Source organism: Mycetomoellerius zeteki, unplaced genomic scaffold (genome assembly GCF_001594055.1).
Source record: "Mycetomoellerius zeteki isolate Tzet28-1 unplaced genomic scaffold, Tzet1.0 scaffold310, whole genome shotgun sequence".
NCBI classification, from domain to species: domain Eukaryota; kingdom Metazoa; phylum Arthropoda; class Insecta; order Hymenoptera; family Formicidae; genus Mycetomoellerius; species Mycetomoellerius zeteki.
Window position 1 is genome coordinate 490473 of NW_017257295.1, and position 18325 is coordinate 508797.

The 18325-nt window shown below is 36.1% G+C and overlaps 1 protein-coding gene across 9 annotated transcripts in view; it reads right to left on the reverse strand.

Annotated features, from left to right (window-relative positions):
• Positions 1-2306: 2306 nt before the first annotated feature.
• by (focal adhesion protein tensin) overlaps positions 2307-18325 on the reverse strand; it is a 113390-nt gene continuing 97371 nt past the window's right edge. For 5 of the 9 annotated variants that reach the window (XM_018451443.1, XM_018451441.1, XM_018451447.1 and 2 more), the window contains 12 exons: positions 16900-17183; positions 15994-16607; positions 9831-10044; positions 9185-9373; positions 7277-7870; positions 6639-6976; positions 6115-6204; positions 4968-5076; positions 4411-4594; positions 3761-4126; positions 3251-3533; positions 2307-2941 (listed from right to left, as the gene is read on the reverse strand). In XM_018451443.1, the coding sequence (XP_018306945.1) occupies positions 2782-2941; positions 3251-3533; positions 3761-4126; positions 4411-4594; positions 4968-5076; positions 6115-6204; positions 6639-6976; positions 7277-7870; positions 9185-9373; positions 9831-10044; positions 15994-16607; positions 16900-17183 (3425 nt within the window). In that variant the 3' untranslated portion in view covers positions 2307-2781. The remainder of the gene's footprint in view (positions 2942-3250; positions 3534-3760; positions 4127-4410; positions 4595-4967; positions 5077-6114; positions 6205-6638; positions 6977-7276; positions 7871-9184; positions 9374-9830; positions 10045-15993; positions 16608-16899; positions 17184-18325) is intronic. The other 4 variants (XM_018451442.1, XM_018451448.1, XM_018451445.1 and 1 more) reach the window with 4 other exon arrangements.

The following is an 18325-nucleotide window of genomic DNA, read 5'->3' on the forward strand; positions in this document are numbered from 1 at the left end:
TGCAATAATAAAAGATAATGATGTATATGTTAAAATTTGTGCAACGGCATTATGGACCGTAAATTATATAATAAAATAGCAGGGTAAATATTAAAATCAAAACACGCTGTGAATATGATTTATTGTTATTACAACTATACGCGCGTACCCATGCGGCACGCAACGGTACAATTATTGCGCAAACGTACACAGAATATAATAGAGTAAACAAGTATATAATAATATTAATAATAATTATTATAATGACTGAATGTTAAATTAATGTTACGCTGTTAGTCGGATTCGGACGCGTACGAAAGGAAATCTAAACGGAGAAGAAAGGGCAGACGGACGATGAAGAGAAGAAAGAACGCAAAAGAAGACACGGTCGGTTCTCTCAAACGGGCCCTTAATCCTTTCAACGGCATCCAATCGTTTCTATCGTTTCGAGATGTCATTTCGAGCCCATCATTTACAAGACAAAGCACATTACAATCATTTTACATCTAATCTTAGCACGAAGTGATGTACCTCGCGCTCGCCGCCATTGAAGGGCCAAGCATACCCGGAAAGGGCTCCCAAGATCACCGTTTAACCTATTTCTTGATCATCGAATATACAGTACGAATTTTGACTAGCACATTGCGTAACTACGGGTCCTCCCTCTCGCGATCGTCGAGGAGTTCACGGAGAACGGAGAAAACGCCGAAGCTTTGACCGACCTTCGTTCGGAAGACAAAAGTAGAAGAGAAAATAGACTAAGAAGTCGACGACATCGAAAGGAAGGCCGGCCACCGCAGACACCGGCGGTCCATTCGCGCCGTCGTATTGTCGTAATTACAATATAATCGATTCGATTGTAATAATTGACTGCTCATCGTCGTGTTCGTCGAGACATAAAGCTCTTCGAGAATGAGCTCTCGACGATACACGAGCCCGAAATGGCAAGAATCTATGGATTTACCGAAAGAATACGCGCGATACTGCCTCGTCACGTGCATACTCCTCCTCAAATAGCATTATTCATCCCAACCTGCGTGATTTTCGAGCTGATCCTAAACATAGCATTGCTTCTCCCATGAGTCGCGAACTGTCATCCATTTCGCGACGGTTTTTTTTCAAGGTGTCTCTTTCAGGCCATCTTTTAAGGCGATTTTGTCTCGTGACGTATTTACAGTTATTTATAACATCATTCTTTCATACATCGAGGGAGCATGACACGGGGATTTTATACGTGCGTGTATGTGTATTGAATGTATAATATACTCTGCAAACGATGTAACATTCTCTGTCAAATATTACTCGAGAGTCTCAAGTATAACATGATAATATATGAATTTACGATGCTCGCGCATTATTAACGATCTACTCGTTATATAAATTTTATCGTAGATAGTTCGAAAAAATTAGAATTCTTAAATAAAATGCAATGATAGATTCTGATTATTTTATGATTATGTATTTTTATAAATTGCTATACTTAATTCTATAATAAAACATTTTTTTAATAAAAAAAATGAAAGTAAAAAATACTTTTCGAAGATAATAATCGCATTCCGATATTCATTGCCAGTGCACGTAACGTGTAGTATAGATTTTCAGTATTGGTCAGCGGTGAATATCGGAACGCAACCTAAATCGTATATTTAATACAACTTGGACCGTTCTGATTACTAAAGCGCGAACACATAAGTTTCTTTATTATTCGTATGATAGTTACATGTATGTAGTATGTGTAACAACGTGTAAATGTATTTGTATGTTATGCGCATAGATGTTTTCCGAAATCGAAAGCGCACTCAGTGTTGCGCGAGATACGCTCGTTTCGAATACTCGATGCTCTTCGTAGATCGCACGAAGAGCACGGTTGATTCTCTTCAACTATGACTACGAGCTATCGGTAAGTTCACGTGCGGTTGATTTATCATATCATAAGCGGGGAAAGGTGGCGAAATTATAAACTTTAAAATTTCGCACAGAAACTTCCGAAAAAAATATTAAAATATATGTGAAAAAAGAGAAGAGAGCGAAAACATCATTTAAATATATTTTATCGAAATATATCTTAAAATTTGAATTATTTGAATAATTGCTAAATAGTATATATGCTAAATTAATCTTATTATGAATAATACGCAAAATACTCATAATTTTATAATAATTTTTAAAGTAAAATAAAATAATTTTATTACATATACCAAATTTTTCCAACGCAGTCATTTGACCACCTTACCCTTCTTAAACCATACACATTATAGCTTCACTATTCGCTACGTTAAATCACAACAGTAACGATAATCATAACAACAACTTTCTTATCTTGACTGCATATTGACGCGAGGATGGAATCGATTCACGTATCGCTTCTCGTTCTCCTCGAATTCTCTTCCAAAGAGAGCGATCCTCGACCTCTTCCCAGCGTTATCGATAATTATATCATCCCTACTGTTTGCAACATGAATGTTCTACTGATTCAACGCTACGAAATGCACGAAGACTTATTACGAGTAGTCGGTTAATGATAATGATTAATTCGTGCAGCCATTTCCAGCAGATCTATTAAAAGGATCCACGTATGTCCTCCGCGTGTCAGCAGAATAACGATTTCATGAATCGATTATATCGATCATTCGTCCCGTTATCCCCAACTTCTCAGTCGTTTTGCCCTAAATTGAATTTTGCATTTTTTTTTTGCGCTAAAGATATGTGTCGGTATCGACTTTAAAGACGAAATCGTTAACAAATTCACGATGATGTTTGTGCCCGTTAGTGTTGGCGATTGTGGCGAGCAAGTAGTAATTCTTAAACGATGTTGGCTTTGGCGATAGAGTTTCCCATCATAACTTTGTTCACGAAATTTACGATAGCCGTGGCGGGTTGCTCTGGTTCTAATTCGGCGAACACGTGACACTGATTGTCCGATTTGTGAGCGGGTTTCCTTGCCACGAAGCCAAAGCAGCGACTAGAAAGAAAAATAATAAGTAAATTATTTAAATTTAAGACAAATATTAAAATTATTAAATTTCAACTTAATGATTAAATGCTTAAATAATTCGCAATTTTTGTATATAAGGTTTAGAATTATAATCTTTTCTTTTACACATAAATATATCAAATTTATATACAAATAAAATCATTAAGTAAATGTAAGTCAGAAAATATTTCTCAATCGTTATAATTCATAAGAAATCAAAAATTTAGATGATTTTATATATATATTTCTTGTAATATAATCTTATTTCTTAATCAAACAAAAACTTTGAAAACATACTGAGCGCTAAGAGGTCTTCCGGTATCTTCGCCGGTGAAGTCCCATGTGCGTTCTTCAGAGTCCAATCCGCAGTAACTTATATTATTTGTAGGATAATGTCGACGGAAAAATAACTTTCTTGCATTATCAGTCAAAGTAATGCCCTGCGTGGAAACTTTGAAGTGAACAATTGTGGCAACCGGTAAAGGCTTTTGCTCGAATAGATTGGTGATAGCTTTCTTGATGGCTTGTGGCCCGGTTAAAGACTCCGTGTCAATTGTAAAGAGATACAAAACATTACAAGCTGTAAAAAACAAATTTTACATATTTAAGAAATAATTTCTTCTCTTTTTAATAAATTAAAAAAACTCGTAATAAATTACTAAAAACTTAAAATATTATATAAATTTAATAATAATAATCAAATTTTCTTTTTCTTGCACAATTAATCTAATCTACTATAAATATTATACAACAGCACATAAAATATCTAAGAATTTTAAATCTTAATTTAACAGTAAAATTAATTACCTGCTCCTTGAGCGAGAAGCTGCTGAGTGCTATTGGTACCAGGTGAGTCTAAAACTCTGGCAGCTGCCTCCGGTTCGGGTAGCAGCAGTTGGCAAGGTAATGCCATGGCCATCAAGCTGTGCTGGTAAACTAGGGCCGAGAGTGAGCTGAAGACAGGTTCGTTTGCACATCCTTTTAGTCTGACACCGCGCGATGTTGGTTCGATCAAGAAGTGCCTAACGAGCTCGCTCGAAGGATCTCGTGGACTACTGGGCGCACCAGGAGGTGGCGTAGCTACTTTCAATGCCAGACCGAAGGCACCTGGGAAGGAGTTGCTGTCTCGCACTACGAATGTGCCGGGTGTTGCATCCTTCAGCATAGAGATTGCTAGAAAAAAATTTCATGATGCTCATTTCTCACACTATTTAATTGTAATTTTTTATTTTGCACAGGAGAGCAGATATTTTAATGATGTAAATAAAATAGTAAAGAAGTTTAAATTATTGTAAAGTAAATGAAGTTCAAATTATTATTACCTGTATGTTACATTCGCGCGCGATTGTAATTTTAAATACATTTAAAATAATATTTCTTTTTCATCTATTACAATAATAAATACAAAATAACCAAAAAAGAAGATAAAAATAATCTCAGATTTATATAAAAATTACCTTGCTCCCGCGATATATTGGGTTTATACCAGATTCTACTAGTATCGCGTACAAATTTCACATTAGCGTCGGCTACCTCCTGGGGCTCGGTGTTCGAGTGAACGCTGGAGCGTCTCGAACTATAATATTGAACTTGCGGCGAAGATTGACCTCCACTGTTGATCGACGTGTATGACGTAGCACTCTGCAAAATAAAAAAACAAGTTATAACAAGAATATATTATCTCCTATCTGCATACTAAAATATTATACCTAAAATGAAGCTTCCAACATATTTAATTTCGAATATTCTATTTCAATTGTTATATCCATTTTCAAATTATTTCTCAACAGAAAATTTCAATCTTAAAAGTCATATTATTTCAAATTCGTGTATTAAAAATATGAATTTAAAAATTATTTTAAATTCATATTAAGGAATCATATTATTTTAAAGGTTTAGATGAAATTTTAATATGATTGAAGTTGACTTTAAATAGCTCCGTTATTCTGTCATCGTGATGAGATTGAAACAACGACGAGATAATATGGACGTAACGTAATATTGCGATGTTTACCTTAGGGCTTTGGGCAAATTCTACGTGGGTCGGTGTTCCAGGACTGCGCGAAACAGCCTGCGGCTGCGACATCGTCGATTCGCTTACAGGAGAAACAGGTCGGTCCTTACTGCAAAAGGAGCAACCGAATGTAACGTTAGAAGACATTCTGCAAAAATGTCCAACCAACATTTCCGTGCAGACAGATGTGTGTCAGTTGACTCGTGCACAGTGCTATACATCGTGAGGAAAATACCGGAAAAAGATGATACACATTGTGGAAGAAAATTTTGGAGGCGAAAGAAGTGCCTCTAAAGTTAAACGGGAAGAACGTCTGTAGCGAGAAGCAGGAAGAAGGATAGATAGAAAAGAATCCCCCCCCCCCAAAGAATACTCAGTGAGGATGATGGAAATGTTACTTCTTCAATAACAAAGTTTATTTCATCGATGTAACATACTTGCTCTGTGAGAAGTTTCTATGACACACGATGCAGGGAAGCACGAGTTCTTGTTAGTTCGAAGGTGCAACACATATGTAGCCATACGTGGCCGCGATTTATCATCATGATACGATCAACTATATGCTAAACTTCCTAATACAACTCCGTAGACGCAAAATAATAGTTTTAAATAATCTGTAATAAACATTTATAATGTACAACAACGATAAACACCAAAGATGCAAGTAAAATCCCGCTAAACACAAAATAACAGTAACATTATAACGTTATAATTTCTTTACGCAACAATATAACTGCGTTACGTACAATATGTATTATATTACATTTATATTGTTGAGTGAGAAATTATAATATTGATATTAAAATTATAATGTTATTGTTGCTTTATGTTTAAAAGGAAAATCATGAAATTATACGTGAAAACAATGTTATTCAGATTATATACATAAAAGACAAAAGAAAAAAAAATCCAATGTAGAAGCGTTTTCAATTTATATGATGTTGTGTAAAAAGTGATTTATTGTCTATGATATGATACAGGATGCATTCCCCGGGTGTATCAACGCGCGCGATTAGTAACATGACACAAAACATTCATAGTGCACATTAGGACGCGACGCTCTCCATCGCTGTGATTAATTCTAAAGCCGTTAATTGCATATTCAATTACGATCACTCGCTCGCGTGATTCTTCGTGTATATATTACCTATAGTCGAACGACGCCGATTGGTTAGTGAGCGGCCATCGTTTGTTATGCGTTTGTTTAAGCGGCCCGCTTGTCGGGAAACTCAAGCGTCTAAAATCACGAATATCATTTTCATCATCATTACCGTCGTTTTGCGATTCTTCAGCGTGTTCAAGGAAAATCTTTTACGTCGTACGCCTAGCTTGTGGAATGAAATATTTTTTTAAAACGTTCAGCACCGAAAGAGCTACTGCAGTATCCTGGTTCTGACACACCCGTCAAAATTCGAGATAAAAAAATTCTAATATAAGAAAATGAGAATATATATTTATACATATTTTATGTCATAAAGCAGAAATTTTTCATTTCGCTACCTAATATTTTAATTAAAATGTCGCAAGTAGTAATACCTAACGTATATAAGCTGTTGGATTAAAATTATTCAGTCACAAGAAATCTTAGTTTTTAATTTTCAATTTTTATTAAATGTTATATGTAATATATTTTAAAAATGGAATAAATATTGAACAGAAAATACAACTTACCGCTGTGTTGTCGGACTCTTGGGTGGAAGCCCCGTCTCCTTCGAGGCTTCCCTTCGTTCTTCGATATATATCGTTCGTTCAGCGCCGTAGTTTCCGACGTTATTATTATTATTTCCACTAGCCTCGTTGTTATTGTTGTTGCTGACATTGTAGCTATTGTTGGACGTCATGTAGGTGCGATCGCTGGCGAACGTCACTGTTGGTGATGCGTTATTGACGTACGGCGTCCGTGGATGGACCGGAAACGCCGGCGTCTGCGGTCGCGATGCACCGCTGACGACCGCGCTTCCGGGACTGACACTTCTCTCGGTCCACGATGACGCCAAGTCATTGTGCGGCTGTGTGAAATTCAAGACGATTATTATAATTACACACTCGGAGACACTTGACGGAGCGTAACGAAATGGCGAAACATCGATTAGTGGCAAGCTATAAACGCACATCGCCGTTTTCTATATTAATCTACGCGCTACCAGCCAAGCGAGGCGTACTGGACAAGCTTGGAATACTGAGACTAATGTTGAACTTCAATTAGTGATTAACGCAATCAGCAATACGCATAAAAAAAACTGAGACAAGTGCATGGTATGAAATAATTACGCGTGGACGCGCGGGATTTGCGTGAAGGGGAGACAAACCTGGGTGCAATTCTGCCATGCTTTTGGTGACTGGTTAGGGGAGCAATTAGTGACATTGTTGCTAGGTACACTGGTAGATATTGTAGCGGCTGCTATTGTAGCGTTGCTGCCGCCAGGATGTTCGTTCTCGGTTTTTGTCATGCTCGGGGACGCGCGAATTGGCGAGATCTCGGCTAGAGACTGAATGAGGCTCACGAGAGGGTCAGGTTGATCGACCACCGCCAATAATCCGGCGTCCACTTGGTCGCTGCTGCTAGTCGAGCTGTAACTCCCAACGCTCTGATAAGTAACGCGATTCCTCGATTCGGGCCGTGAATTTCGACTAGATGTCGCGTATTCCTGAATCGCGATTGTCTGCTTCCGCTCGGAGTGATCGTTGCTGACGCTGTTGATGACACCGGATTGCAATTGATGATGGCGATGCTCGCGCAGCAATGCATCCGCGCGCACGAAACTGTCGCTGCGCGACTCCGGTCGCGGAGGTTGCTGCTGATGTTGCGACCTTTCGGCGTTGCTGGAACTCGATTGCTGGCTTGCCGCGAACCCTAAGGGTGCCACGGCCGCTAAGGCTGAGCGAGGGGATGTCGGAGGGCTCTGGAATGCAAGCCAAGCGCTATGCTACATGCCGGCGAACTAAGAGCGTTTAATCCTTTCAGTGCTATGCTCCGAGTGCCCTCGATTACCCACGCTAGCGAGGCTTTAAGTCCAAATCGTTGTTAATTAATTGCGTGGACTAATTAATGGCGCGAGTTAACGCATAGTCATAATTCGCAGCTGCCGCGTCAGCTGGGAATTGTTCACGTTGAGCAATAACGATAAAGAGCGATCTTCCGATAATGATAATGCAGCTACATATTTCACAAATAGTTTTAATTTAAAGCATATATATCAAGAAAACGAAATTAAATAATAATTAAATAATTAAATTCGTGAATGTTTTATTTTATATGCAGATTTGATTTCTTTTGTTGCAAATGCATATAATGTACACAATACTGTTAAAAAAAAGATTATTTATGATAATGACAAATTAATAGTTAAAGCAGAACTTTTAGTCGATAATATTTATGAACGTAATATTAATTTATTTATTAACGTAATGAGTATTACATTAAGTAAAATGAATGTTTGCTATTATATAATAATATACTTATAATATATTATATAAATTAATGTACTAAACTTAAAATAAAATTATATAGTATTTAAACAGTTAAAGTCAGTAATATGTCCAATACTTTATTGTGCAATTCGGGCTCCTTATCTCGTAAATGTATCGAAAGTATAGCACGAAAAAGGATTAAGGGGGATTTCTATCTCAGATAGGTAATCGCTTCACGGTCTTTTAGAGGGACCGTCTCTTGCCATTTAGGGTCTAACTATACGGTATTTCTATAAGGTGAACGTTGTTGGAGGAGTTTCCCTAACTTGTTATCTATGGAGCCTAAATTGTAGCGTTCGTGCTGCCGCCGTCTTATTGGCGTAAAGCGAAATCGACCGTACCACCGTTCCGAACTCCACGAGAATAACTATTTATTTCATCCAATATTAACCGTACTTATCGACCAATTTAGCTCATCAATTAGTTTTGTAATTATCATAATTTTTCTAATATCTAAAGAATATTAAAATTAAGTGCAAACTGAATGCAAAATATCGCTAAAATCAAATTTGTTATTTATATAGTATTTATATAATATTTTTTTATTTAAATTTCTAGTCAATTTCAATTTATTTAAATTACTTTGCCTGTCTCTTGTAAAATATATAATAATATCAGAAATCAGTGTAATTATTGTGTGTTATAATATGCAATTTGAATATTCGAAACGACGGCGCGCGTGATTCCAGCAATCTAATGAGCAAAGAGTGCGTGGAACACGCCCAAATGCATACACGTGTACTTACTTGACTGTCATACTTGCGGTACTCGTAAGCACGCTTTACAGAAACAAACGGTCGTTCGTTCATACTCTCCGCTCGCGGTCTGCCGAGAACACCGTTTCCGGTACTGCCATTATACTTCCGGCTGCTCGATCTCTGCGGAAGTAGAGGACTAGCTGGTGCGGAGGTGTACGGAACAGCTCTCGACGACGGCTAATCGATAAACGGTAAATGTCAACAAAGTTAATCCTAGAATGCGCGATTTGTCTTTCGCGTTAGTAAATATAGCCTACTAAATCATAGGAGGCTTGTTATATTAGTAAGTTGCGAGAAAGTTATAAATTGTATTTGTATACTGGAAAAGTTTTAGATTACATAAAATACAAGAACTTAATAATGAATAATTATATATCAAACGAGATCATTAATCTTTTATTAAATACGTGCGTGCTTCAATTTCTTTCATGTCATACTTGCGTTTTAGGATTAATAATTTCACTAAAAAAGTCTTTCCATATTGAGTGTTACAAACAATTATATATAAATATTTTGGTGTTTTTTTCTTTACATCACCGTAAAAAAAATTTATGTAAGAACATTTAATTATTAATTATCAGATTAAGATATTGGTCTCCAACGAATATCTAATCAAACAACGCTAATTCCTTACTTGTCCAGAAACGGAATTCGCTGTCCATCCATCGTCATCGTCATCGAGGACTGCCGAATCGCTCGCATAACCATCGTGTCTCAATCTTCCTCTCTGCAAGCTCCTGAGCTCGCCGATGACACGATTTCCGGTCTCTTGTCGCCAAAGCTTGCCCGGACTCCTTTCATCTCTCCTAGCGGCGAGTTTCAATTGCTGCTGCCTCAGCCACGACAAACTAAACGATAACGAAAGAAATGGTATCTTAGCAAAAATTCTTTGATGTCTTCCTATCAAGCATATCGTGTATCAAGATACACACAAAAATTAAAATTATTTTAAACATATCTTAGAATATATAAATGCACAACTAATAAGGAATAAACGCTTTTAACGGTCAAGCTGAATCTTAGGAGCTTAAATAATTTAATGTGAATTTATATACTACCTATGTAATAGTCATTTAAATTGTGCGTCGAATGGATTTTTCGGTCTTGAAATGCAAGCCCGACTGAATTACAATAGTAATATCACAAATTAAATTATTTAGCAACTTAATAATTGCTCACAACATCCTAGAAAGATCTTAATAATGCTGAATAATATATCAAAGTCTGTAAATAATCTTATAGCGAAAAATATCTCGGCTGGGGATCAAAGCCGACGTTTATATTCCTTATTAGTTGTATAAAATTATTTTATTAAGTGTAAATAAAAGATAAAAAGTCCTTCAATTGCTTTCATTGCCGATGATTGAGCGACTAACCATTGATAGCGGTCGAAAATTTTCCGGTCCAATATTTATTACTGACTTATGCAACGTGAGATTAAACATTTAATAGCACGTTGTAAATAACGTGGATAATTACGATGTTTCTCGCTTTCATGTCTCGCAATAGGGACTTATCGCGTTACACGGCGCATAAATGAAAATACGAGAAGTTACGCTTTCGTAGGGAACACGAGACCGCGTCTCCAGTAACAAAGGCTCGACAGAACGTGCCGACTCCTTCGCGAATAGACTCGCGGAATTCTACTATGCCAGATTCTGGACCTCCTACCGCGATAGACGCCGATAATTACACCCTGATCGATGAGGTCGCCCCGGGCCATCGACTCGTGGCTCCGGAGAACGCGTTACATCCAGCCATTCTCCGAGATAATAAACGACGGCCTCGGTAGCCAATCAGCGTAAGTCACGGAGGATTTCTTTTTTCCAATAACGAAATTTATGCCCGCCCGAACGCGCACAACCCCCAGGAGGGTTGTAAACTGCACCTCGTGAGCGAACTTGTCGCTTGAAAAGAGCATTAGTTTAATGGTCCATCGTTTTAGATCTTTGAATTTGCCATTGGCAAATTCACGATGTGTGAAAGTTTATTATTCTTACATGAAAAATAATCACTGCAATGTTTCGCAATAATTGTATATATTCGCAACAATTCATGTATTCGTATTTAGTTTAAAAGATTACAGTACTTTTCAAAGAAGATTGCAGTGTTTTCAAGCTTTGAAAAATAATAAAACGTATTTCTTTTGTATGTTGAAAGAAAAATAATTTATCTCGTGATACATAAAATTGCAATGTCTAAAAGCGTGCAATAACTTCGCAACATGGATAATAAATGCAGAAAGCTACTTTAATAACATCAAATATGAAAAAGCTTGGAACTGTGAGCTTGCGTTAACCTTGACCGATTCGTTGAATCTCGCGAATATCCGCGTTTATTTTAAATATACCATTGATTGAAATATTGGTTTGTGTTTCTTGGAAACTAAATTCGATACGTTGTATTATTAAAGCGCGGAGAGAAACAGAATACTGCACCTTTTCTATTATTCATGATGAATAGTAAACAGCATTCTATCTTCGTTGATTTGTTTATACAGTTTCGATTGTTCCGTGGCAAACTATTATTGCTTTTCAAAATTTAACATTTTTTCCTATTCACTATATGTGTAAAACTCACGACTTTAAATTTTAGAATAAAGGAAACTATTATATACATAGCTCAAAACTTTCAATACGTCTTATGTTTTGCTAATTTCACTTTTTTCATTTATAAAATATAAAATTATTATGATATATTCTCGTCTCAAATAAACAAATACCATGTATGTATATATATATATATCGATTGAAAGAAATATTAATTTCAAATTTTGCACTACCGATAAACATTTGGATATCATGATTAATAATAAGAGAATGAAAACAATATATATTTTCTCTCAGAAATAAAGCACCAAATTAAACACAAATCTTTGATTAAGTACTTGAAAAATTTATCGACGAAAAACCAAGAATTCTACTATAAAAACCTAAAGAGATGAAGAGAGCTTGCAAAAATAAAAAATCAGAGAAAAAATGAGTTCTTTTTTTAATTTTAATGAAAATATATAATAATAAATTTAAAAGCACATAATGCATACAAACTGTATTCATATTTTATTCTTTTATATTATGAAATTTTCATAAATGAAGAGTGTTCTGAAACTTTCGAGCAGAATGTGTATATATAATACACATATATATATATACAAATACATATATACATATACATAGATCAAATCTCTTAACTTGTTATCATTTGATATTCTGTGCACGTAATCCAAATTGTTAATCCTAAATTGTTGATAGCAAATTGGTTACAGCGTACGTGCCGTCGCTTATCAAATGTAATTGTAACAGATGCTCGACTTGCACGCAAATCAAGCGTCCCATAAAACGCAATTGCGTGTGCATGCTCGTCGAGATCTCATCTGTGTAATAACACAACGCGTGTAAATTCGCCCTATGGGTAAATTTTAAATTAAAGAGAGCTTTTCGCTATTAAAGAAACTTAAAAAATGAAACTTGTTTACGAGACCCATGGGTGTTGTTGGTTACTAGAAAAAATTACGTAGCAAAGTTTATTATAATTTTGAGTTTACCGTACGTAACTAGTGTATTTCATAATGTTATTTATTCATTTTTGTTCATTAATCGTTCAATTTATATAAGAAATGTGTTTTTACATGTTACGCAACGATAACAGAAAAGTGAATATAAAAAATTTATACAACAAATAAATCTTTCCTACATTGTCTTATCTCTCCTCAGTTGTCTTACCATTTACTACTTGCACTACTTTTACAGCATTGTCTAGCACAATAACTTATGAAGTTACATTAAAAGTACATGAATATGTAAAAGCTAGGGAAAAACATTGCTAACGCGTTACGCTATGTCAGCGACATTTTTATGTGGATAAAAAGAATTTCCGTGTGTAATAGAAAAGTTTGACCAATGGGATGGAAGTCGCGTTAACAAAAAAATAATGCAAGCTCGAGCTTGCGAAGAAAATTATGCTTGCGGCTTTTGTGCTCATACTCCGCCACTTTCAATGACTTCCGTTTCCGAATGTCGTTTCTCTACCGTTTCCGGACTTATGTCGGAAGAACAGATAAAAAGAGACGTTTCAGTGTAATATACTCGATAACGTAAAGAAGGGAAGAAGCAAGACAAAAATAGTAGGTAACCGATAAGAGCAATAAATATATAATAAAATATTATAAATGTGAAAATTTTTAATAAATCATCTTTTTTTAAAACAAACTATTTGTATCAAATTTATTTATTTAAAAAATTATAAAAACGGGAACACACATAATATAATATCGATTATAATTAATATAACATGCCGACGAAGAATTATTTTATTCTAAACAAAAAATATTTGTGATATCTCACTAATCACTATCATCCCGATAATAAATGTGCAGAGTAAAATAAATGAAGACAAATGAGGTGGAAGCAGAATGAGATATTTTCATGGTTTTACAGGGCTGATTTAGCGCGTCTCTCCGTTCTATATTTGTAATTATGTCAGAGAGCGTCTGCAGTATCCCGAAATACCAGTCCTTCGTGTCTTAAGCTTCATCATAATTTTTCCCATGGGTTGCAATGTCGCAATCCTGAGAGTTCTAAAATGTATTCATTAAGTAACGCGACGTGTTACAGCGTTCTGTTTTAGCAAGAGTTATAGAAGATAAAGCAAGAATCTCCGATGTCATCACGCTTGGAATGTCACGTTTCTTTCACTCGCGAGAAAGCGGACCTGCTGAGTTTCCTCTTCGGGTCGAAACGTCTCTTTGTAAATAACCGTACACGAAATCTCGAGGTTACTGGCGCGCAACGCAAAATCGTTACGCTCACGGAGGGAAGTCGCGCGTTTATTTTCACGACGTTCCGTGGTGCGCAATACGACGCGAATTTTACGGTACGGATATTTGGTTCGTCGAACCCGACGAGGTACCTCCGTAACTCCACTTTTCATAAAACCTTACAGTCTCCTTGAAGGGATGATTAAAAATAGCGGTAGAGGCTAAGAATTAAAGATTTCAAAAAGCAAGCTTTTTCAGAAATTGAATAACAGTGTGAAATTAAAATGTGCTACGCGATGAAAAATAGGGATTTTAATTATAATTTAAAATGTTAAAGAATATTTTTCTGGATATTTAGGAAAAATTGCAAAATTATTATATATATAGAAGAGAAAAATTCGTGTAACAGTATGTCGGCTTCTTAATTTAACGCGTTTTAATGATATCGCAGTGAAAGAAATAAATGTGTGAGGCGATACGTGTTACTTTATAATCGCGCCGAAACACGGACAGGGTTAACAAATTCATTTTACACGATCATACATGCTTTCTCCTCCATTCACACGCAGAATCTCATTCGCAAAATGTGCGAGGCGAGACCGGACCGCGAAAGTCTCGGATTGTATAAAAAAAAATTGATGACTTCGAGGTGAATGGAATGGCGCTATAGTGACTGCACATTTATGGGCTTTTACGTTTATGGCAGCGCGATATAACAAATGAGTCTCTTTCGAAACATTATTATGCATATCTACTTAACTTCATTTATATACATACGTACACAAAAAATATAACGCAAATTTAATAATTGTTTGTAAATAAACTTCAAATTGAAGATAAATAAACTATTGTAAATAAAAAATTTTTAACCGATTAATTTGGATACATTTCTACGCCAATCTATTTTTGTTAGTTCAATTTTTGAACGTCATCCATTTTTGTTTATTTACTTTAAAAAATTCCTCTAGAACATAAACATTTTATTCATAAATTTTTTAATTTATTAGAAAGAATTGTAAATAAAATGTAATAATCTTAGTAATGAAACAATTAATAAGCAAAAGATTTGCATTTATTCGCTTTTGGTTAAAATTAATTGATGTCTCAGTTGACATCAACTAAAAGTAATACATATGATATCAATGTTCTAACTTCACACTCAACGCTATAACTGTTATGTAAGACCATATGTTGTATTACACTTATATTGCTAAGTGTAAAGCTATAATATTGATATTATATTACTTTTACTTGGTGTCGACTTGGATAGTACTCTTTGAATATCTTCACATACCTAATTCGTGTCTTGAAATCCCACGTCATTCGTGAAATGCTATCAACCGCCGACGGGGATGTACTTGCAACACTAAATCTCTCTATATATTTATGTTACGAACAATGACTCATGACGACCGCGTTTACCATTTGCGGCAAAAATACGGCGTCATAGACGCGTATGGATCGACAATTTATTAATTATCCATGACTCGTAGATCTTTCTATTCTCCCTTTCTCTCTCCTTTTTTCTCTCTCGCCCGCTCGTTTTCTTAGAGCGAGCGGAGTTCTTTTGCGGTGCCCGATTCGGACGATGCATTGCGACATCATACTACCGACGCGACGATCATCTGGAAACTCTGCCAGAGGTACGGTTTATTCACCGCGATTTCCCTGTCGACATCCATGGAAACCTAGTCTAATCTCTACTTTCGCAACGCTGTTTATCCGCAGCGAGGAAACCGACCGCGAGATTTTCGGTCGTTGACAGCACGAAACCAATAAGTATCGTGTGTCGCGAGACGTGGAAAGAGTAATTTCTCTTGAAATTATTGAGAGAAAGAGAGTAGTAAAAGCGAGAAAAGCTAATGATAATCTTGTAGCATGAATATAAAGCTGCCTAAACGCGATAATTTTATATATAATTAGCAAAACGGAAATAACACACTTTTTTCGTTATTTTCAATACATTTAACAAATTTTTTTAATTATACAAAAAAGAAAAAATAACGTAAATAAATTTTGTGCAAAATAAAAAGTCACTTACCCATCAATGTGATCAGATCCACTTTTGACAGGTCCGTTTGCGAATTCCGGCGGTGGATCCGGAGTATTCGGACTGAGAGGACTCATGGGTCTTCTAGAATTCTCGCCAAGAATGTCCTCGAAATCTACGACGGGCGCTATACCTCGCACAGACGCCTTCCTCACTAACGAAGGCGATGATAATTTCTGATGCTTTATCATGTCGGTAGTAGCACCGTACGAGAACGGTTGACTGGTCTGCCTGGCGTGATATGGGATGTCCTCGTCGATGAAATCGATATTACCAGGCGGCGAGAAAGAGTCCGTGTGCTTCCTATAGGAGTCGGAAGATTCAGATATTTTCCGATCTGGAGACATGCGATACTCGAAATCGCGATGTTCGATGCTCTTTGACGAATCTCTGTACTCGTTCTTTAGAGTGCTGTAGCTGCTGCTTGAATTGTAGGGTGGACTTGATTCTTTACCGGCTCCGTAACTCCTGTAGGAATCTTTCAAAGTGGAATAAGTAGACGTTGGATGGTTGCTACCGTGACTGCTATAGCTGCGTGATTCTTGAATGTACATCTTCTCACTTCGATCGCGATTGTAGTCATCTGTCGGAGGATCTGGCATAGACTGTAAAAAAATTTCATAACATGATGTGAACAGCGAATATTTTTTTATTAATTCTTTTAATTTTTTCATACACCAATTTTTTAATTCAATACAAATTTTTTCTTATTTATGAAATATATTAAGAATCTACGAGTGCTTAATTATTGAGCTAGATAAACATGCAATGTTTTAAAGTAATTCCCATTAGTCTATCATAATTGTGTGAAGACTTACGATAGTTTAAATAAAAAGTTGCCCAATTAGCTCCGCTTCCTAACTATTTACCATATGCATAATTGACCAACTTTATTACCTCGACTGTAAGCATCATATCATGAAGAAGTTTATCGAGATCTCCGTGAGCTTGATTTTCTGGCTCGGGTTCAGGTGGGCTGGGTCTCTGTGGCGGTGCACTACTTATGCACCTATCCATAGAAACCGTCAATGGCGAGCCACGAGCACCTCCTGCAGCGCTCTGATGCACCACGGCGTACAAGGACCCATCTATAGGGCCACAGGTATAACCCAAGCCACGAGGTGAAGTCTGAACCGAAGAACTCGAAGGAGGTGGTGGTGACAGTGGAGTCTCACGGCCTTCTAGACAAAAACATGCGTCCAAATGTAATAAAATAACAACGAATGACAGGAATTGAAAAAAAAAATTTAGCATACATTTCAAGTTTTACTAAATATATCTTGTATATTTTAAGATTTCTACTACACGTTTTATTTTGTTTATATTATTTTAATTATATTATTAGAGCAGAATTGATAATTATTTATTTAGATTATATTTTCTTAAATTAACTAATCCGACTAAATATAATTATATAAGTAAAACATTTTAGATTTGAATGGCAATGAGAATCATTCACGTAAAGCTAACAAGTTGAACCATAAATAAATTCTTTCAGATTCTTCTTACGTCGGAATATCTGCGGGCGCCCGCGTAAACTATAATTCCGCGAGCGGGAAATCGAGGAGCTTGTTAGAGGAACAACCGTCAGCCATAAATTGTTGACTGACGCTGCTCTTGAGTACGAATTGCAACAAGGGAGTTAAGAATCGTCTATTACATACGTTCCTCTCTCTACCAACGCATCACGCCATTTAGAGCTAATTGCTCGATCAATTTCTGCAATATATTACAGGTATTTATAATTAAAGTGAAATGAATTTATAATTTGATCATTCACATATAGTGGAACAATAACAAAAAACTTTAGTATAAAAGTTCTTCTTCATTAACTTTTTCTGAGATAGTTAGAAACCTATTTATATTTTAAAAACATGAAATTCGTATTAGAAAGAAATACATTAACATTGTATTTTGTTGATTCTAATATTAATGTACATGTTTTTGATACAAAATCTGTTACAATTAAATTAACGCAAACATTTCTGTAAGAAGTGTTTTACAAAGTCGCAATTTAAGCGACAATAGTCGACGCAACATTTGTTACAAGCATAATTCTTGGAACTCATTGCACTGTTGTAGTTGCCAAGCTCGCAACAAGGATTTCTGGAAATCTACGACCAACAATGATTATTTGATCCCCGAAGGCATCTTGGCCGCTTTCTTGGGGCGCAACCTCAACGGAGTCTTTTTTCCCAATGACCTCGTGACACAGGACTAACCTACAGCAAGAATTACGTCATCTAAAGCGCGCGAATTACTCAACCATGACATAATACGGATCAGTGGTAAATTGACGTAATGCTTGAGTAAAAGAGAAAGG